The 20,798-nt window shown below is 40.7% G+C and overlaps 2 protein-coding genes across 3 annotated transcripts; one reads left to right on the forward strand and one right to left on the reverse strand.

The window, feature by feature from the left end:
• The first annotated feature begins 2,033 nt into the window (after window positions 1–2,033).
• fsd1 (fibronectin type III and SPRY domain containing 1) lies at window positions 2,034–11,991 on the forward strand. Of its 2 annotated transcripts, none has more exons than XM_044129330.1 (13): window positions 2,034–2,247; window positions 2,851–2,946; window positions 3,035–3,166; window positions 4,339–4,440; window positions 4,704–4,726; window positions 5,033–5,154; window positions 8,191–8,400; window positions 8,479–8,577; window positions 9,261–9,414; window positions 9,495–9,577; window positions 10,204–10,455; window positions 10,958–11,046; window positions 11,142–11,991. In XM_044129330.1, the coding sequence occupies exons 1-13, from the start codon at window positions 2,233–2,235 to the stop codon at window positions 11,250–11,252; spliced, it is 1,488 nt and encodes a 495-aa protein (XP_043985265.1). In that variant the 5' UTR covers window positions 2,034–2,232; the 3' UTR covers window positions 11,253–11,991. The 2 variants fall into 2 exon arrangements, with proteins under 2 accessions (XP_043985265.1, XP_043985266.1); XM_044129331.1 differs by having other exon boundaries at window positions 2,037–2,247; window positions 9,261–9,408.
• On the reverse strand, window positions 11,303–19,852 carry LOC122838590 (signal-transducing adaptor protein 1-like). Its single transcript, XM_044129332.1, has 13 exons — window positions 19,646–19,852; window positions 18,133–18,204; window positions 17,935–18,054; window positions 17,763–17,819; window positions 17,518–17,657; window positions 17,296–17,427; window positions 17,006–17,075; window positions 15,961–16,063; window positions 15,775–15,849; window positions 14,754–14,816; window positions 14,572–14,622; window positions 14,335–14,475; window positions 11,303–13,967 (listed from the first exon to the last, which is right to left on the reverse strand). The coding sequence occupies exons 1-13, from the start codon at window positions 19,727–19,729 to the stop codon at window positions 13,903–13,905; spliced, it is 1,173 nt and encodes a 390-aa protein (XP_043985267.1). The 5' UTR covers window positions 19,730–19,852; the 3' UTR covers window positions 11,303–13,902.
• Between the last annotated feature and the right edge of the window lie 946 nt (window positions 19,853–20,798).

Below are 20,798 nucleotides of genomic sequence, written 5' to 3' on the forward strand. Positions count from 1 at the left end.
GAGATAGCACAAGAACCCAAACCTTTTTGTTAAAGAAAGTGAAATCGTTGCCCTTTTGTGCCCTGACTTGGCACTGAAAGATAAACATATTATGATATTTTCAGGACAGAAGTACGACTACACAGCCCTTCCAGTGAGAGAATCACTCTCTAGACATCCAGAGAATGATTATTATGATTATTAATATTTTATTTGCTTGTTATCTTAAATTCAGAAAAAATGAATGAGGCACATAGTAAATTTCAAGTCTTGAAACAGATTCCCTGGATTTACTTGTAGACTTTAACTAGACCATTCTAAATCCTGAATGATTTCTATTCAGACCATTCTATTGTAGCCTGGTTGTGTGTTTAGAGCAGATGTTATGTTGTAGGGAGAACATTTTGACAGGTTTTAAACCTCAGACTGCTTTTCCCTCCTGTGTTGCCTTTTGTTTTTTTGCTCCGTCCGCTTTCCTATTAACTCAGACCAACTTCCCTGTCTCTTCTGAAGAACAGTACTTCCATAGTATTTTGCTCCCACCTCTAAACCTTTCTGTGGGTCTGATGTGTTCAGTGTGTGTAGTATTTTTATGCCTGGCAAGTCAAATGCGTGTCTATTGGTTTTGTTTGACCAATAGTTTGTGACATTGGTCTTCTTGGTTTTTGGCAAGCTGTGAACATGAATGTGGTTGCATGGCCAGATTTGTGTAGCGCACTTCATAAATCTGTATATAAGGCCTGAGTCCTGTGTCCAGTCATGGGTTTGTGTCCTGGCCCAATGACCTTTGTCGAAGGTCTTCCTCCTCTCTCTCAATGCACTCTCAAAGAACCTAAAACCTAAAACCTTAAAAGAAAATGTAAAAGTGTTGATAGGCACAAGTCTGGTAAATATTGCCATATCACATCAGTAACTATAATTACATCTGATCAGTTGCTGCAAGAATTGATTATATTTTAATGTTTTGATGATTTCAAATAGCTCTGCTCCATTGTATTTTTCAAAGACATTGAACTGGTGACGGGTCTACCAGAATATTTGTGCCTCCAAGTTACAGAAGGTTAAAAAGCAAGTTTTTTTTTTGTTTTTTTTTATCTCAGTGGATGAACATTTTATGCATGTTTTAATGCAAAGTTTAAACTTTGAACAATTTGTATTCTCAGAAAGGTGTTTTTTGCTTCATTTTGGTGTTTTGCTTGAATTTTCTACACTTTCTTTTGGACAATTTATCTTTATTTAAATTTTTAATTTTTTTAATTTGCATTTTTTTAAAAATAGTTTTCATTATATCATATTCCATTATATTTCATTATACTGAATTATTTGTGTTATTGTTATTTAATATTTTAATTTCCATGTGTTCACTTGGTTTTAGTTATTACTACTATTGTTACTGCTAGTAATAATAGTGAAGACAAATTAGTTTTATTATTTGTCCTTATTTTTCTGTACTACATTATCGTGATTGAAAATTTCTTTTTTATTGATTAAATTAAATTAAATTAATATTGTCAGTGACAACAATAACAACAACAACAATAACAAAGAGCTAAATTAACTTAAGTCGGGAAGTAAATAAAACAAATTAAAATCAAGAACTGTGCAGATAACAGAGGTTGGTTTGCACGATAGAGGAAACGTAATTGTTCTTTGTGATGATGATGGTCATGAAGACCACGATGATGATGATAAAAGATCATATTTCTTCTTCAATAAGAACTGAAGATAAAAAAAAAAAATAGAAAGCGCACAATCTGATGACTGAAGTTGAACTAAGATTACAAATTTTAAATAACGAGGCAAAATAAATGAATAAATAAAAAAATACTGAAAAGAAATAAACTAAAAATCTACTTATTATTATTATTATTATTATTATTATTATTATTATTATTATTATTATTATTATTATTATTATTATTATTATTATTATTATTATTATTATTATTATTATTATTATTATTATTATTACTGCTTAAAATTTACTGCAGATGAACGTGTCCAGGTATTTTCCACAATCCCTCTCTCAGGTCACAACTCAGGAACTTCACTACCCACAATCCTGTCTCGGCGCATGCGCTTTAAGCACTACGGCCCAAAGGCGTTGGTGATCGGTGTCCGTCCGAAGATGCGTTACACTCCGGCAGCATCAGTACCAGTTCCGCCGTGCTAAAACACCACAAACCGGGGGACGGCGGGGGAATACGGTCGGTGTTTGCGGCTGTAGCGGCGCCGGTGCATCTGGACTGGAGGATGGGAGACCAGAAGGTGGGCTGTGGCCGGAGAAACAGGTGTCTCTGATGGGGGGGAAAGGACCGTCTTCAGGGCGTAGTGTACAAAGGAAGCAGGCGGAGGGGCTGCGAAATTAGCCAGTCGTGTGAATGTGGGACTGGACTGAGAGTTCCCAGTAGTTTAATTGGTTGAAATGTTAGCTGTCGTGGTTTATCGACGGATTATTACTGTAACAGTCCCGGACGGGAGGGAGGGGGGCCTTGTCGCAGCTCTTGTCACGACAACAAACATTTGCCAGTGTTTATTAATGAATGGGCTCTTTCTCTGTGGGTGGACAGCAGGGGAGGGCTGACCTATCAGAGGTCTGATCTGGGTAACAATGTGAGTCCACTCCCATCTGTGAATCATTGTGTGGGTGCATTATTATCAAATTATAGATGCGCATCCTGCCGCTCCTGAAGTGTCGTCCCTGCTGAAGTGGATGCAAATGGGAGCTCAGAGCCTAAACCCTTGTGTGTCCACTTCAGTTTAGCTCTTATTAGTGCAGCATCAACTGCTGTAGGAAAGCAATTGGGCAAAGGAGAAACCCACAGCTCTCTATAGCAAACATAACATCAGCTTTCATTGTGCTTTCCTTAGGAGTCTCTGCGTAAGATCACTCACACGCTGGCCGTGAAGAACGAGGAGATCTCCAACTTCATCTGCACTCTCAAACAGAGCCTGGAGAACTTGGAGGTACATGCTCTTCCTGAGGGACGGTGTCCTGACGCCACGTTGCCCTGATTTTAAACAAAAATCATTTTGTTGGTTGCTGTGACACCAGGTGAACTCCAACCGGGTGCAGGATGATCTGCAGTCCGAATTCGGCTCCCTACACGCTGCTCTGGATGAGATGAAGGAGAACATGCTGACGCGGATCAAGCAGGAAAGAGCCAGCCGCACATATGAGCTGCAGGTAGCCGTTGCTCGTATTGCAGTAATATTTCAGAAGTACCGCTGCCAGTTGAAAATTGTCGCTCTTTTTTTTTCATTTAACAACTTGGAACTTTTATTGGGATTCTTTTTAATCGGGTCCAACAGAAAGTAAAACATAATCTTGTTTTGTTTCCTCCTTTTTTGGGAAAAATGTGGCATGTGTTTTTATTTAGCTCCTCCTGACCCAATAGAGCCACATTTTTCTTTCAATTAAGGCTGCAAATGTTTTTGATGTTTTTGAGGTGTGTGTTTTTTGCTTCGCAAAGCTTTTTTGCATGTAAGGTCAAATCTTTATCCATTCTGCTGTGCAACTCTTGACTTTGACTAGGCCTTTCTAACACATGCACACGCATTCGGAGCAGCCTCTTCACATGCTGGTTGTGTCCACCTAATACTTGTACACCCTGTGCTCCTTTTTTAAAGCTTTTTATTCATAAAAGCTTTCGTAAAACATTTTTTTTCTTCAATCTCACTTGTATGCGCTTCTTTGTGTTTGTATGTCAATTAAAATACACATTTAAAAAATGGAAATTAGTTGTTGTAAATTGACAATTTGGACCAGGTAATGAATACCTAAGTATTCATAAGTACGTCAGCTGCAAACAAATAATTTATTTCATGGCTTCCAGTATAACTGAAAAACAAAGAGAAAAGACTTCGGCAACACATGACGGTCATAATGCATCGGCGTCGTTTTCAAAATGGCTCCGGTTTGTTTGCTTGCAGCGTTTTGGTTTTTTTTCTCCACTCTCTCAATCGTTGATGTTCTTTCTGCTGTGTAAGAAAACCAGCCGCTGCTTTGCTTCTGGCCGTTTACACGTAAAAATGTGCCGCTAATTACGCTGCAGATGAGCATCTGCCGACGTTAACGGCGTCAGTTCTTGTTGCAAAGCCAAACGATGAAATATTTTAGTGACACTAACTAATCAAGCGTTTTGCAGCTTTAATTCACTCCTAACTGCTGATACTAAAAAAAAAAAATGTTTCATATTAAATGGATATTCGTTCAGGACTCTGCGGCCGCGGGACCGGGCTGTGACTCTCAAATGATGCAGGGAGCACAGCAGCCTCATTATGCTGAAAATAATCGTGAGAATCTAACAGATGTACTCCTCTGTGTTTTTCTTTCGTTTCTCTCTTTGCCCCCCCCAGAATCAGCTGAGCGCCTGCTCCAAAGCCCTGGAGAGCTCGGAGGAGCTGCTGGAGCTGGCCAATCAGACGCTGTGCTCCTCGGAGACGGACGGATTCACCCAGGTGACCGACCACGCCGCCGCCGGCGGCTGCTGCTGCTGTTGCTGTAACGCTGCTTTCCTCCTACTCGCTGTTCATCTGAACATCTTCATGCTGAATAACCAGCATCCAAAATACGAACGAATCTGTTACACATGTGCAGCAAGTTGATCTCAGCCACTCAGCAACTTTTCATGTTAAGCAAAAACACGATGGACTCAGTTTTCTCTCCGTTCCGTATCTCTTCTCTCCTTGTTTCTTCCCCCCTCTCTGCTTCTCGTCCCCAGGCGGCCAAAGACATTAAGGATAGGTACGGTACTCAGACATCTATTGCTTCCTTTTTTTTTTCTTTTTCTTTTTTTTGTCATAGTCATTGCATGCATTCAGACCTGTAGCCACCACACCCATGTGTTAGACAATAAGCACGCTCTTGTTTGAGTCTGTACCATCTAGTGTCAGCCCCTCCCTGGATGAACCCTGATCCCTCTGTAGCTCTGCTCAATTTATTAGATAGAATTGCCTTTATTCAATCGAATAATAGCAGGCGCTTGTTTCCACTCCATGTTTCGTGTGTTTGTTTGTTTGTTTGTTTTTTTGTTCGTCCCTGTTTCTGCAGCGTGACGATGGCCCCGGCTTTCCGTCTCTCCCTGAAGGCAAAAGCCAGCGACAACATGAGTCACCTGATGGTGGACTTCAGCCAGGAGAGGGAGATGCTGCAGGGGCTCAAGTTTCTCCCAGGTTTGCGCCACTGTTTCTCAGAGAGAGAGAGAGAGAGAGCCGCTGACTCAAACAAAATGCAGACGCTTCTCAGTGAAGTTTCCATAAAGGTTGTCAGTAGAACGAAGGACGAAGGGCGGCTGCTCTGACTTTGGACTGATTGGAAACCAAAGCAGTTGGGCGTCTATGCCGCTCCGCTCTTCATCCAGACCCATTTGACTTTGATTTCCAAATAATATCCTAAATTTTAAATCTGAAAATTTAACTTTGGACCAGTGAGCTACAGTTGAGTCCTTTCTCTCATCGCCCCGCTAAGACGCTTCTGATGCCGTCTCTGGTTCGGGAGTCACTGAACACCAGCACACTGTGATATACAGCTCTGGAAAAAATTACAAGACCACTTTAAATGATTAGTTCTCTGATTTTACTCTTTATAGGTTAATGTTTGAGTAAAATGAACATCGTTCATTTTATGAACTACTAAAATTCCGAGCAAAAATTCAGTATTTGTATAAAATGGGAAATGATCAGAATAGCAAAACAGATGCGGCTCTTTCAGACTTTATGTAACGCAAAGAAAACAAGTTGATATTCATTTAGAAACAGCAATAGTAATGTTTTAACTCAGGAAGAGTTCAGAAATCAATATTTAGTAGAATAACCAGGAGGGTTTCAATGGGGTTCAGTGCAGTTTCTCTTCATTTTGGTTCCCACTGTCTTTTCATACCACAGCTTTTCCTTTCTCCTAACTCTTTTTATTTTTCTTGAGTGAAGCAGCTTGTTTATCGATAACCTTCTACAGCTTACTTTAATTAATGGAGGGCGTCTCTGAGGACAATCCAGTTTCTTTTGGTTGAATTACTGAAATTAGTTTTTTGTTTTTTTTTGTGATTCTAATTGACTGAGATGCACCTGTAGACGTTCACATGGCCACCGGTGTCTAATTTAACCTCATAAAGTACAGATTTTTCTCTACATTCCTTCATTACCTGTGTCTACGTTTGCAACTCTTTATGAAGGAATTTTCCTCTGACTATTTATCATATTTTATAAATAAAACATACATCCTGTCTCTGAGTAGTTAGCTATTAACTTAGTGTAATATCTTTCTTTTAATATTTGTCCTTCCTGTGAAGAAAGATGTCACCCCTCAAATATTTCAGTCAGAAAACTATTCACGGCATCTCTATGTCGGTGGAGAGCATCGTGGCTTTGACCTCTGTACAATCTGCCGTGATCGCACAGAGACAAGAGAGACGATGTGTCCTTGATTCAGGAGTCCCAGAGTTATGAATGTTCTCGACCTAGTTTAGTTTGATTGCGAGAAAATCTTGACAGAGGATCTCTCTTGAAATCTATAGAGGGCGTTTTTGTGCTGGGATCCCTCGGGGAGCTTTGAAGTGAGAAATCTGATGGAGAGCAGAAGCTGCTGATCTCATGTATTTCTACAAACTCTTTAATAACACTGCTCCCACATCAGAGGCAGCTGCTGGCGTGTTTATGAAGAAAACTTCACAGATCCGTAGCTATCCTGCGCAACCATTTAAGATGTTTTGAAAAATGTAATGATTTAAATGCCCATGCATTTACTTGAATATTAAGAAGCTTCAAACTGGAGTTGAATAATGAATCAGTTCATCAGTTTTTCACGGTCCACGGAATTTCTTTTTAGCTTACTAATGGTTATGATGCTGCAGGATTTGCTTTTCCAGCTGCATTTTCCGAAGAAAAACCTCATGATGCAGCTCTAACAATGTTAACTTGGTTAGCAGAGCTACCACCAAGTTACAAATCAAGTATGTTTTTACCAGAAAACAATTTAGCTTTATATTTATTTTTTTCTTCTAAGCTGTGTCTGATTTGGCCTGCAGTTTTTGGTAAACACACGTCTTTCTCCTGCCGACGATGTCATGTAAAGCAGTTGCAGGTTAGTGGTACTATTTCTACTTTTTTGTTTTGTAACGTTGGTAATTTAGCTCGTAACATAATTCAGTACAGTTCAAATTAATTTTGTGCAGGCAAAACTCACAGACGTTTGTCCGACTGCTATTTTTTTGAGTCATCAGTTCTTTAGCTGTTCTCACGCTGCAGCTGCATTTATCTGTGGTGTTTGGATCACGTGACACAGACTGCAGCCTTTTGATGATTAAAAGTGTCTCTGAATTAAAGTAGCAAAAAACATCCAAATATTTATTTTCTTAACTGAAAGCCAGAGCTAACCTTCGGGCTTATTGAAAGTACTAAAAAGTTATTTCAGCACTTCTTTTGTAGCCCTTATTCATACAGAACACCAAATGCATGAGGTTTCACCTGTGCAGCAAAAATATTCAAGCTACTTTTTGACTTCAGTTTACCTCGTTTCTGTCTTTTCATGTCAGAATGACTGTACTCGGCCTTAATTGAGTGATACTAACTTCCTTCAGAAACTTGAAGGGTTACAAAGCAACTTGCAAAAGTAAAATTAGATCCTTTGACGACACAAAGGTGAGAAAAAGCGCGCACAGCGAGGGCTATTGTCTGCAGCACAGCCTGAAAACGGAGCTTGGAGCCAAACAAAAGGCTTTGTGTCAAACATGTGGACTTCCTGCGACGTGCCCCACTTAGCCGAGCAAGTATGACAGTGAGTCAAATGACGACTCATAGTGTGAAAGGGGTCGCACTCTGAAGGGAAACCACAAAGTTCTGTCATTTCACACCTGTGTAAGGAACCTTGGTTTTTAAAACTTAACAGGGATTTCATAGTCAGAAGACTTAGTAGCTGCTGTTCGCTGCTCGTTTTACTGTTTGATGATGTGCAGCTGTTTACGGGTCAGCTGTCAGGAAATGGGTTTTGTAGACGGCGAGCTTCTTGGCCTTGGTGGAAAGTGTGCATGGTTTACCGCAGTCAGCCTGAATGGTGGAAGTCTGCCCCCTGGTGGGAGAACGTGATGCCTGAAACTGTCCTGTGATTTCAAAGTACAATACGAGACGAGCTCTTTTCGACCTTTCCAGAACCTGTTTCTGTTCTGAAATGAGTCTGAGGGGAGTAGTCACCCGCCCTCGCCCTCCTCGTTTCAGTTCCCGCCACTCCAGAGATCCAGGTGTCAGAGTGCCAAGTGTGTGACAACACCGTCACCATCGTCTGGACCCTGCCGGAACCCGACAACAAGATAGAGCACTACATCCTGGAGCACCGCCGGACGAACCACGAGGGCCCGCCGCGTATCAGAGAGGATTACCCCTGGATGGTGGTGGAGGGGATCCGGGAGACAGAGCACACGCTCACAGGTAGCAGGAGGCCTGCGGCCAGAGATCCGCGGCTAAACTCTGACCAAAGTTACTCAGTGCTCCCGTTTTTATTCTCAGGCCTGCGCTTCGACACCCGCTACATGACGTTCAGAGTGAGGGCGTGCAACAAGGCCGTGGCCGGAGAGTTCTCTGAGCCAGTCACAATAGAAACCCACGGTGGGATAACCAGCAAACTAACTATTAGTAATCGATTATTCTGACGATCAATGGGATCACAAGCCTGACACATTCTGCAGATTGTTTTCCATTTCACCTCTTAAGCTTTTTTATTCAACACTGGAAATTAATTGAAATATGTAAATGACTCAGTTTCTATTTGAATTTTTTTATTTTTTTTTTATTGCTGTTTTCATGCCTAAAATGCAATAACAGCATTCTTTAGTTAACGCCGTTTATAGCAAAGGATGCATCTGCAGCTGAAAAAAAACACTTTTAACATTAAAGCTCAGCTATTTCTGTTTGGCTAAACATCAATACCTGATGATCTGATCTGTTGAAATTTTTTTTCTGTTAGTAGAATTAATAATTGGATAGCAAGAGATGGTTTAATGACATGGTTTTTGTAGGGGTCAATGGGTTTATTTTTTATTTTTACAAACTTTTAATCGTGCGAAGTTAAAACTTTGGGTGGAACATATTTACAAAGTCTTTTTGTCGTAAAAGTAAAATGTATATATTTTTTGTTTTCTTTCAGGGAATGTCTGTATACTCCAGTTAACGATTAATCGATTACTCGATTAGCAGACGGATCATTTAAGTAATCGATTCAGGCTTAGAAAGTTCTTCTGTTTGAGCTGCAAATCCGCACCCAATCAAAACCGTATTGTTGGTCTACGCAGCATTCACCTTCAAACTGGACTCCAGCTCGGCCCACCAGAACCTGAAGGTGGACGACCTGAGCGTGGACTGGGACAGCAGCGGAGGAAAGGTGCAGGAAATCCGCAAAGAGAAGAACAGGACCAACTCCCCTCTGCACTCCCCCGCCAGGTTTGTGTAAGACTCCGCCGCTGCACGCGAGGAACGTTTCAGCGTTTCCTCTGGGGGTCTCCAGCATCCGTCTCTCGTGTGAGCAGGTCGGCGCTGATGTCTCCCAAGAGGGCGCCGACAGCGCGGCCGGGCAGAGACAGGTTCACCGCGGAGTCCTACACCGTGCTGGGTGAGAGCAACACGCAGCCGGCGAACTGTCAGACTAAAGATAGTAAATGTTTTTGCATGTCTGCATTCAGGCTGATAGGCATGCAAAGCGTTTCACATGATAACAATGTAACACAATGAACAAGCAAAGATGAAACGGTACTGTGCAGTGGCAAAAAGAGAAGTGGTAAACAGGGACTTTAAACATGTAAATGTGAGCTGGTGAGACAATGAAGTTCCTCGAATCCTTAAAAAGAAGTTGATGTTCAGAGGAGAATTAATTTATGTTCTATTTTTAATTGATTGCAAAATCAAACAAAATTTTGTGTCAATGAATTTTAGAGCAAAATGAATCTATATAAATTTTGCTTGACTTTGTTCATTTGGCTGGGGAGGGCAAATTGACCACTGGAAACGTTTTTTTTTTTATCTTTACAACAATAGCGACACAAACAAGATTTTTTTTTTTTGTTTTGTTGCACACGTCCACATGAGCTACACTTAGGCTTGTGTGCATAACATGAAAAATAAGAAAACTCTTGATGGGTGCGAATATTTTCGCAAGACATTAGACGTGGTGTCGGATGTTTCTGTGCTGCCTCTGCGGCTCTAGAAAGGCGTTGATCGTACATGATCGTCTCCCGACAGCCGACACCATGATCGACGCTGGCCAGCAGTACTGGGAGGTGAAGCTGGACAGGGAGAGCAAGGCGTTCGCCGTCGGCATCGCTCTGCGGAGCCTGGGCAGGTTCGACCAGCTGGGGAAGAGCAGCGCTTCCTGGTGCATCCACCTGAACAACTGGCTGCAGCAGAGCCTCACCGCCAAGCACAACAACAAGGCGCGCACCCTCGACTGCCCCATCCCGAACACTATAGGAGTCTACGTCAACTACGACGAAGGTGAGACCGCGGCGAGGCGAGGAGTTCAGCTGGGAGGACACGATACGCAGGCTTTTCATTTAATACATATGTAACCTTTCAAAAGAAATAATCATACTTATGAAAAGAAAATAAACAGTAAAGATGTAAACAGCGACATGTAGGAATTGCTGAGTAATGCTCAGATCAGCATAAACGTCATCTCATATATAACAAATGTTTCTAAAATTTTAAGTCTATTTCTTTAAATCAAAACCAATCTACACAAGCAAGAGTAGCAAAAGCTCATATTAATCAAGTAAAAGTAAAAAGTACAGTGCAGTAAAACTACTCGTATAAGTTTCCTTTTTTCCCCCCAAAAAAAGGTTATTCAAGTAAGCGTAACCAGTACTCTCTGAGGATAGAGAAAAACCAAATAGAACAAAAAGCTTCTAATCCAGACTGGGCGTGGCTGACACTGTTGGATTTCTCCACCAAGTGTGATTTTTTTATTTCTATTTTTTTGCTGGTTTTTGCTCTGCAGGTGTTCTGTCGTTCTACAACGCTAAAACCAAGCAGCTGATGCACACTTTTAGAACAAAGTTCCAGCAGCCCGTCATCCCAGCTTTCATGGTGAGAAAACTTTCTCTCAAAGCGTCTGTTGCTGGAGTAACAGATCTGAAAACGGTTCTTGGATGTGCTTCCCCCCCCCACACCCTCCCGTGCAGGTGTGGAACGGGAGTTTCTCTGTGGTGACAGGCCTGCAGGTTCCCAGTGCGGTCCAGAGCGGCCAGAGGAAGAACAGCGGCACCAGCAGCTCCAACGCCAGCCTCACCTAGACGCCGCCGCCACCGCCCTCGGCTCCACCCGGCTTCAGTCACCGCTGCAGGTCGAATCCTCTGCACCGACTGCAGGCGGAGACGCACACAGCAGAACAGCTACACCACTTAATCTCAGCCGTTTCTGCCTTGCATGGAGGCAAAATTAGATTTTTTTTAAATTTTGTTTCAATTTTTTAGGGGAGCAAACAGGCGATCCGAGTGACAGAATCTGCCGGCTGGTCGCTATGCTTTGGACTCATTAGGCCCAAGTCTGAGTAGTCAGTCTCGCTGCATATTCATCCAGTTGCTAGGGCGGCAATTTTTAGCGCTGGCCGCTGCTTCCTCAGCTTCACCTGAACGGTCAGCTGTGCCGTCGGCTGCAGCTTCATGAGTCATGCTCCGTCCCCGTGCCTTCCTCCTCAGGCCACACCAAACATGTGCAGCCCCCCCCTCAGCCCCCTCTACATACCTGCTTGTTTTGTTTTAACGTCCTGCTCTGCGCCAGCTTCAGTATGAGGAGGTCATAACTTTGTTGACTCATCAGTAAACCAGTCCGACATAAACAATGTCCAACACTTAAGCAGCTCAGCACTGAACTGGATTATTTAACTGTATTGTGACGAGATGTTTGACTTCTTGCCAAGGGACGCTACTCATCAGTATTTACAGTTACAAATGATAGTCATATGTTATTTAATGTAGGTCTTGAGCTTCCTGTTAAAACTTTCCGACGCTAACATTAAAGCCACGACACGTCCGTCCATCTGATGTCTCTGCTTTGTTTGTAGTGGAGAGACCGTCCTGTGTGTGGCTCAGCAGTATTTAATAGTCTGTATCTCCTCTCTTATTGGCAATCTGTGTGAAAAGCCTTTAAAATAATTCACCTCTCAAAGGATTGTAATAAACTCACGCTGAAAAGCTGTTGCTACAATATAAGCCTTCATTCCCAATAGGACAAAACTTATATGTCTTCAACGTTTCACAATGTTGGAACACATAGAGGGAGATTGTTTTGTAGGCCTGAAACTCAATTATTTGGGTTCCTACGACTTCTGGATTGTGCTTTGGCTTCAACTCGGTTTAATTCAGGCTTTTGATGCCAACATATCGCACAAAGGAGAGGCACAGAGTTTGAAAGATCAGCCAAAGTCCCAGTGAGAGTCAACTTTTCTGGCTGCGGCCGCTTGGTTTTTCCTGGAAAATGTCTTGATGTTTCAAAGACTTCATGATGCAATCAATGCAAGCGAAAGAGGCCTAAACAAAGCCATAAGATGCTGTTCCACATATTATTTCTGTTTTTCCTGAAATAAACCAGAGTGTCAGTTTCTGAAAAACCTCAATCTTATTCTCATTTGACCAAAAGGAAATGTTATACTCACATGTTTGTGATGGTTTTCGGACAAAACTCATCTGGTTGATATGTAGAAAGTTTCTTACAGTGGAAACTTGGTGACTACAAGTTACAGTACCAGTTGTTTTAAAATGATTAATCGCTCTTAGATACAGACAAGGATTAGCTGGATTAGCTGTTTACATCCGGTTTACCTAAGAGACGTGTTGAAGAGTGGCAAAGAGAAATTAAATAATATCTAAAAATTGTGAAATGCTTCGATTACATTCAATTTCTAGGATCAGACATTAAATATAACTGAGAAATTAGGATTAGATTAATTCACCTTTCCTTTTTGAATGTACTAAAAAGGAAAGTTTTGACTTTTCAGTGTTAAAAATAAGCCCCTAAAATAAGAGAGCGACTTCATTTTAAGGCTTTTCGCGCAGAGGCAACAAATCAAAACGTGATTCAGAACCACGGGACGGACACGCCTTCAACTCTGTACTGCGACGTCCATGTTGGTGTTCTAGTTCATCTCGTCCAGAGTAAATGTAGCCTGCTTTGCTTTACAGAACGACTCATCCAGCTGAGAGGTAATTACACTTTATTTCACATGCTGGCAACATGTCACAATTTATTGTAAATAGTTTCATTTTTCCACTCTAGTGTATCAGTAATTGAGGTAATAAAGGAGTGAGAACGATTCGTCTGGACATTTTCTTTTCAGACAACAGAAAAGTTTAAGCTATAACAAAAAAATAATCTAAACGTGAAAATGGATTGCAAACTATACAGGTGATTAATTCACTATGTATAAATTATATATGTTGCATAGCACATACTAGAAGTTTGTCATATCAAAGCTGATGAGACAAAGAGGTTTACATTCACAGAGAAAAACTGAAATAAGTGAATCTCATCCCTTATTTCCGTCACATTTTGTGTTTTGCACACAGATTTCGTATTAAGCATTAATACAATACTGTGTGCGTATTGTACGCACACAGTATTTACATACTTTTACTCATTTTATTCCAAGAGTAAGAAGGAAAAAACACTAACGGAAAGTCTGAGGCGGCTTAGTCAATAGCTAAAGTGCAAAATGAACAAGAGAAACGAGTAGATAATTTGTCCAGCCATCTTCACTGTCCATTGATTTGCTAATAAATGTCCAGAGGAGGCAAATCAATCTGGTGTTGATCTGCAGAGAGGCTTTACTGCAGACAGCTAACCGAGGAGGATGAGGAGGAAGAGGACCTGCAGATCTGCATGTGCCTCCATTCAGCTCTGCTCGTTGCTCCAATGTGTTTCTGTCCACCAGGATGACTGTAGAAGTTAAGCATGCACCTTGCTCTTCTGCCCCAGCTTCAGTTTCAGCTCCGACAAAGCTGCGGGAAGAACTAAAAATAAAAAACAAACATATTTTTAGCTCTGTGCAGATTAATTTGCTGTATAAATTCGACAAATGCTGTATAAAAATGAGCTTTTTCCCTCAGTGACGATGAATCGGATGAAACACTTCCTCCTTCAGATCATTGAGGATTATCAAAATTTGATTTTATTTGTTGTTTCTGTTTTATTTATTTTGGGTATTAAAAATGCCTTCCAGTTCCAGTGGTAAATGTTCATCAGAATTGAAGGTTTATTGATCCATAGAAATGTGTTCTTGCTTGAAAATGGTCTCAAAAGAACAATATTATCGTTTATCGCGATAACCTCTGGGACGATTTATCATCCAGCAAAATTGGTTGTCGTGACAGGACTTACTCTGCTTCTCCATTTCTGGATTTGGGACCATCTTGGGCTTCTCAGGAGCATTTGAAGGGGAAGCGGGTTTGGCAGCCGGTGGAGTTGGGGCAGACGTTCGCGGAGCTGGACATGGCGGTAGTTTCCTCGGTTCTGGTACCGCTGGTTAAGTAACGCAGAGAAGAGTGAGCTGTGAGTCCAGGTGGATAAAGGAAACTATTTTCTACTGAGTGGAAATAGTCAGACGGAAGAACTTACGTAGAGTTTCACCAGAGGAGCAGCCATCTATGACAAACGCTTTCTTCTCCTCTGTTTGAACACAGGTTGTTAGTGAGTGACAGACGCGGACAAAAATGAAGAGCCACCAGTTTATTTTCGGAGAACAAGCGGGCCGGGTGCCAGGAATGATGGATGGAATGACTGAGGGCAGGTCTACTCACTCTTATCAGTAGCAGGCGGATTTTCGACTGGTTCTGTTTCATCATTCCTCGCTTTTCCAGTAACTAGAGAGAAAACATGCAATTCAGATTGGGAATGAAAATGGAGTGGCATAGACAAACTCTTAACAGGGTGTGTTTAGTAATCCAAGATCTTTTTATGATTGATCTTGGAAAAACTTGGTCAAAAATCATGACTAATCTATGAAAATGTTTTTGTGGTTTTTTGTATCTGTTAACATCCAAGTATCATCCTTTTATTTATTTGTTGTTGGGCTTTTTTGCAGGGAAGCTAATTTATAGCTAAATACAGTTGAAGTCTGCTAGAGACTTCGGTTCTGAGCCGCACAACAATCCAAAGCCCACATCCTGAGCTAAACTCAAAATATTCTGTCAGAATAGCCTAGTTAAAGTCCAAAATGTGATGCCACTGACTATCAGTGGTATCACTTAAAAAATTATGTTCGCAGTTATGCATTAGCCTGCGGTAGTCCATCAAATAAAATCCCAGTAAGGCGCACTGACGTTTTTGGTTGTAACATTAGCGAATGGCTCGGTTTACATTCTTTCTCTGATCCTTATCAGAAACAAATTCTACTTCTATTTTTAGAGCTCACATGTTTATTGTTGGTGTTTTTCCGTTTCTTTTGTGATGACATTTGCCTTTTAGTTTGAAAGTCCAGAACAAAAGTCGCTGAAAGGTGACGAACGCAGACCCTGAACGCTTCACTGGACGTTGAATAGGTGAGGGTGAGGCGGACAGAACCTCAGCGGCGTCACGGAACAACCTCACCTGTAACGTGTGTTAACCCATCTGACTGTGGAGATGAATTTCATTTTTCCAAATCAACTACTTTTATCGCGACAACTTCTGTTTCTCGTGTCTGCGAGAACGTATTCCAAGTGATTTTTCCTGAAACTGCTGTAGCTGATTGGAATCACAAGAACGAGACTGAAACATAAGAGAAATGTCTCTTTTTGCTGATTCTCAAGGATGGAAAAACAGTGCGTTGAAGGACAGTACCTGGAATGGGACGCTCTGGTGGCAGCAAAGGCCGCTGGGTCCTCTCACCGCTTTCATTATCAGTGGCAATAAAAGCTGTAAGAGGAAGGATGTTCAGAATTTGATTACGAATACTTAGTTAAATAAAAACAAATAGCGAGTTTGTGTGTGTTTGGGGAAAAAAGAATAGAAAATCAGTTTACATACAGATGTTTTTGTCGTAATGAGCCTCGATGTTGAGGGGAGTCAAAGACCCATCGGTTTTTTCCACCATGTAGGCGACCACGTCATGCAGCGAGTTTAAGTGGACCTGCACAAAGAGCAACGTCCTGAACCGCTGTAAAGCAATTCAGTCCAATAAGGAAACAAAAGCGCAGATTCTGCAGCGCAGATCATGTGCGCACAAATTTTGGACAGCTAAGTTTAAAGTCTCTCATTTCATAACTTGTTCTAGTTAAAGCGAAACGTCATTCATCCACGTCTTTAATTTATACAACATTTTGGCAGCCACCTCAACTTTTACTGGCAGTCGCCTCCTGCTTGACCAGGATTTCCATAAACCAACTCATTCATTCACTCATTACTATGACAAAGTCATAAAACGCTTCAGCTATCCAGTGCATCAGGTTTGACTGAGGTTTTATTACCGCGTAAACAAATGCCACTGGAATCCCTTGGAAATGGAGTCACACTCCTTGAACCCGTTGTATTTGATTTGTGAGTTCATCTGTTTTTACAAATAAAAACCTGAAAAGCGAGGAGTGCATTTGTATTATGGCCCCCAGCTGTAAGACTCTCGGGGCCAAGGTCTCAAAAGTCGTGCAGTTTTGCACATCTGAAGGCTGGTATTTTTACAACTTGTTAATAAAAAATAGTTTTAAGAAGGAACTTAACTGGATTTAGGTCTGAACTTTGACTGAGCCATACAGATACATGTTCTGATCTAAACCGCCTGCTTCTCTTTATTCATTTTAGGAATAAAAGGTTTAAATCCAAATGCACAACACAGTTAAGTAGCTTTTATCTGTAAATCTACAACACAAACCAATGTATAACTTTTCTTCCACTGCACTACTTTGCAATCTGAAAAAACCCCCACAATAATTATGTTGGTTGTAACTTTAAAATATCCTTTTTTTTCTCCAAGATACTGCATTGTTTGTGTTCAGATGCTTGTCTGACTGCACAAAAGGGAAACTATATTTTAACAATTCTTTCTATGCGGTAAAAATTTAGTGCGATCGATACTCACAGGTTTGTCCACGGCGATGTAGAAGCCTCCCTCTGGTTTTGGGAGTATGCGATAGTGACAGAACATCTTTCTGAAAGAGAGACCGATGAACTGAATAATAATAATAATAATAATAATAATAATAATAATAATAATAATAATAATAATAATAATAATAATAATAATAATAATAATAATAATAATAATTAAAAAAACAACACAGTCGATTGAACCACAGTTGGAAATTTATGTCTAGGGGAAATCTGGTTGTGGCTGTTGTCACCATAGCAGCTTCAAACGTGTTTGTTTACCCCTCAAGATCCTGTCTGGTGGTTATGGCGAAGGAGCCCTTCTGCCTCCCAGGTCTCAGCAACATGTTCCCTTTGCTGGCTTCTCTCTCCAGCAGCAGCTCGGCCTCCAGATAAGGCACCTCGTAGTAGCAACTGCGTCGAAGCACAGGAAAACCCCACTCCCTTCACTCATTTGTTCTTCTTCATCTCATTTTAGAAGTGGTTTACTCCAGTGAGACTCACGCAGGCATTTCTGTTTTGACAGCAGCGGGAGGAATCTGTTTCGGTTCTGGATTTGTCAGCCTCTCCTTCTCCTTTTGGACCGTCTCTCTCAGGATGTGGATCTGACCCGGCAGCAGGTTCAGGGTGAGGGGTACTTCCATCTGCGGGGAGACACGATTTCATATTTGAACCATGTGTGTGTGCGGGAGTGTGGGAGTGGGAGGAAAACAAAATGGTGAAGTGTGAACAATGACAAGAGGATAGACCTTAGCCACAGAGTGGATATATCCCTTCCAAAGTTCCCGAGATTCTGCATTTGGGGCCTGCAGAAAAAGAAGAAAAAAAGAAGTTGACACTAATATTCAGATAAATTTTAAAAGAAAATGAATTCGAACAAGCTAAATAACAGGAGGAGTGATTCTGCACGAATCCACTCACAGTAAACTTGATGCTTCCCGTCGTCATCTGAACGTTGAATCTGGCCGCGTCCAGGTTGGGATCTGGGCTGCTGTCGTCCGTCACCGAGACCAGTCCACACAGATCCAGCTTCTCTACGTACTGATGACGCAAGCAAAGAGCAATGAGCAACAGACGAATCTGGTGGCTTTATTAGAACACGTCTCCGAGAAGACTCACATCTTCGTCTCTTTTGTGATTGAAGAAAAAAAGTGTTTTCCCACACAAGCAGGTCCACAGCTTCCGAGACGTCTGCGCAAACACACAGGAAGACGAGGTCAATAAAAAAACACACACAGCGAAAACATTTTGACTCTGAGCAGAAAGAAAAGGTGGAAAAAATATAAGAAGAAGAAGAAGAAGGTAAACAACAACAAGGAAGTAAGTAGGGACCCTGTGACCAGAGCAGATACTATCTAGACTGTATCTGCTCCATATCTGTTTATGAGTCAGCATCAGAAACAATGTGCCAGAAAAACAACAGTAATTAGGTAGAACTGGCTGGACCTAATCCAAATCATGCAACCACGGCAACAGAACAGCGAGATTAAACCCAGAAATGTCAGGTCAAACTTTCCAGGGCATTTTTGGGAAGAGCAGATTCTCATCCTCAACCAAACTGGATTGGTTGAGTTTAGAGCTCGTGTCGCCTGTTTGACCCTTTAATCTCCGGTCAGTTTTTGGTTTGCTCCGATCTTTGTAACACACAGAGCAGACAGACAAGCCAACGGACCAGTTGGACACGCAACTGTGCAGAAAAGTCCAATCATTATATGCTGCTTTCCTCACAGATAATTTTGCAATATCAAACATTCATTTGTAATAATAATAATAATAATAATAATAATAATAATAATAATAATAATAATAATAACAATAAGAAAATATGTATTCCAGCTACTGATGCACCGATCCGGCTTTTTCTGGACAAAACCGATTTCCAGTTGCAGGTCCAAACCGTCTATACAGATTTTTTTTTACTCACTCAGTGTTTTGTTTTGTTTTTTTCTTCCATAAAACAGTTATAACACATAAAAGAACTTGTTGTCGGCTCTTCTGTAGAGTTTTTTTTTTTATCCAACAGAAAAGTACGCTTTTTTGTAAGTCATGCATCCAACTAAATGTTGCCGAACATCATCCAATTTTCAGTGAAGTTAAAAAAGCACAAAAACTGCAAAGTACATGCTATTGTCTGATGTATTTAAAGACAGAAGCCAGCGCAAGTTGTTGGTTTTGAATCATTTAACAAAAAGCATTTCACAGTTCGAAATGTTGATCACATTAGACGAATTGTCATTCGTTCAAAAAGAGCTGCAAAAGATAATAAATATGTGAAACTGAAATAATACTGTAGGACATTGCAGTGAGAAAGAACATTGATTAATCCACATTTTACTCATTTTGCATTATCTTAATTACTGTGTTAGACACCAGTCCAGTGTTCAACATACAAACTGTCCTTTCCATGTACTGTGTCTAATTTTTATAGCATAATCAACATCCAATTAAAACAAGTAATTGATGCTAGTCATAAGTCCATTATTTTATCACCACAATCGGTTTGCAACTATGTCAGCAACTCCAGCCTCTTAATAGGGATTATGCAGTTTTAAAACGATAATGTATCTTTGAAAAACTAATGAAACAAACAATAAAAAAAAAATGAACAGATAAACAGAATTGCAGGATCCACCTTATCTTTGAAGGACCTCTTCTCCATGTAACCCTCATAGTAAAGGTCTGGCAGCTGGTTCTTCCTCCCATTTCGTCTTGCCATCACTAACGAGGTAGATTCTTGCAGCAGTACAAATGAGCAATAATACTAATAAATGATCTACCTGCTGATCAAATGAAACTTTGATCCCGAGCCCTGACACTAGAGCTACACCTCGTGTTTTACCTGCCCGCTCTGCTGCTCCTTGCATATTAAAGCAGCAGCTGCTCGGTCTGTGAAAAAAAACGATCAGCAGTTCGTTGCTGATTGGTCAATGTGCGAAAAGGGGCGGGGCGTTTCGAGCATATCCACAGGTGAGACTGGTTCTGACTCGGGCTAGCGCGTGCTCTCAGCTGGAAAGTACCTGTGCGTGCCAAACCCAGAAACCAGCAAGAAGCCCGAAGGAATTTTTGACATTTCAAATAACAAGGACAGGAAAAACAAGCTTTACAGTAAACTTAGAAGTTTAGAGGTTATTGTGTTTACAAAATGGCTTAAAAGACCAGCTGTTCACACAAAGGTGTTGGTATCACTTGAACAGTTGTCAAAATCTTTAGAACAAATTTTTATTTTCTTCTTTTTTTTCCTTTTTTTGCAAAATCATGAAGTCATAGAAAATATGCTAGAAAAATTCCCAAATAATTTTGAGCACATTTATTCAGCAGGAACAAAATTGATATAATTGTAAGCTGTTGTAAGTTCTCCAAAGTAATCATTTTAAAATATTGCAACAGTAATTTTTCTTAAATATATGTTTTCTTTTTGAAATGAATTTTAAAAAGTCACACGTCATACATGACCGGAAATACTGAGTCTCAACGTGACTCAGTATTCCTGGATTATATGAAACGTCATGGGAACCTAGACGTTTTTTTGATTGTTTTGGTTAAAGTTCACTGTAAAAAAGCAACATTAAATTCACCACTGAGGTGTGTTTTGTTTGTTTGTTTGTTTGTTTGTTTGTTTTTAGAGATTTTGAAGTTCAGTTTCTCTAGCAGGTTGTTTTGATAAACTTATCTTTAAAAAAAAAAAATGCTAGATATTAATTGATTAAATTTACATACTAAATTAAATAACTGTTTTAAGACTCAAAATTAAAAGTTTGGGACTCACAACTTCCATTTCTTGACTT

This window comes from Gambusia affinis, linkage group LG10 (assembly GCF_019740435.1).
Source record: "Gambusia affinis linkage group LG10, SWU_Gaff_1.0, whole genome shotgun sequence".
Classification (NCBI taxonomy): domain Eukaryota; kingdom Metazoa; phylum Chordata; class Actinopteri; order Cyprinodontiformes; family Poeciliidae; genus Gambusia; species Gambusia affinis.

Excerpts from the sequence above, each read along its gene's own strand:
- LOC122838590 (XM_044129332.1), bottom strand. The coding sequence starts at position 19,729 with ATGGCAAGACGAAATGGGAGGAAGAACCAGCTGCCAGACCTTTACTAT. Across the intron at positions 18,055-18,132 it reads ATCACAAAAGAGACGAAGAT|TACGTAGAGAAGCTGGATCT; the intron begins GTGAGTCTTCTC and ends TTGCGTCATCAG. Across the intron at positions 15,850-15,960 it reads TCATTACGACAAAAACATCT|CTTTTATTGCCACTGATAAT; the intron begins GTATGTAAACTG and ends TTCCTCTTACAG.
- fsd1 (XM_044129330.1), top strand. Across the intron at positions 2,947-3,034 it reads AGAGCCTGGAGAACTTGGAG|GTGAACTCCAACCGGGTGCA; the intron begins GTACATGCTCTT and ends CTGTGACACCAG. Across the intron at positions 3,167-4,338 it reads GCCGCACATATGAGCTGCAG|AATCAGCTGAGCGCCTGCTC; the intron begins GTAGCCGTTGCT and ends TGCCCCCCCCAG.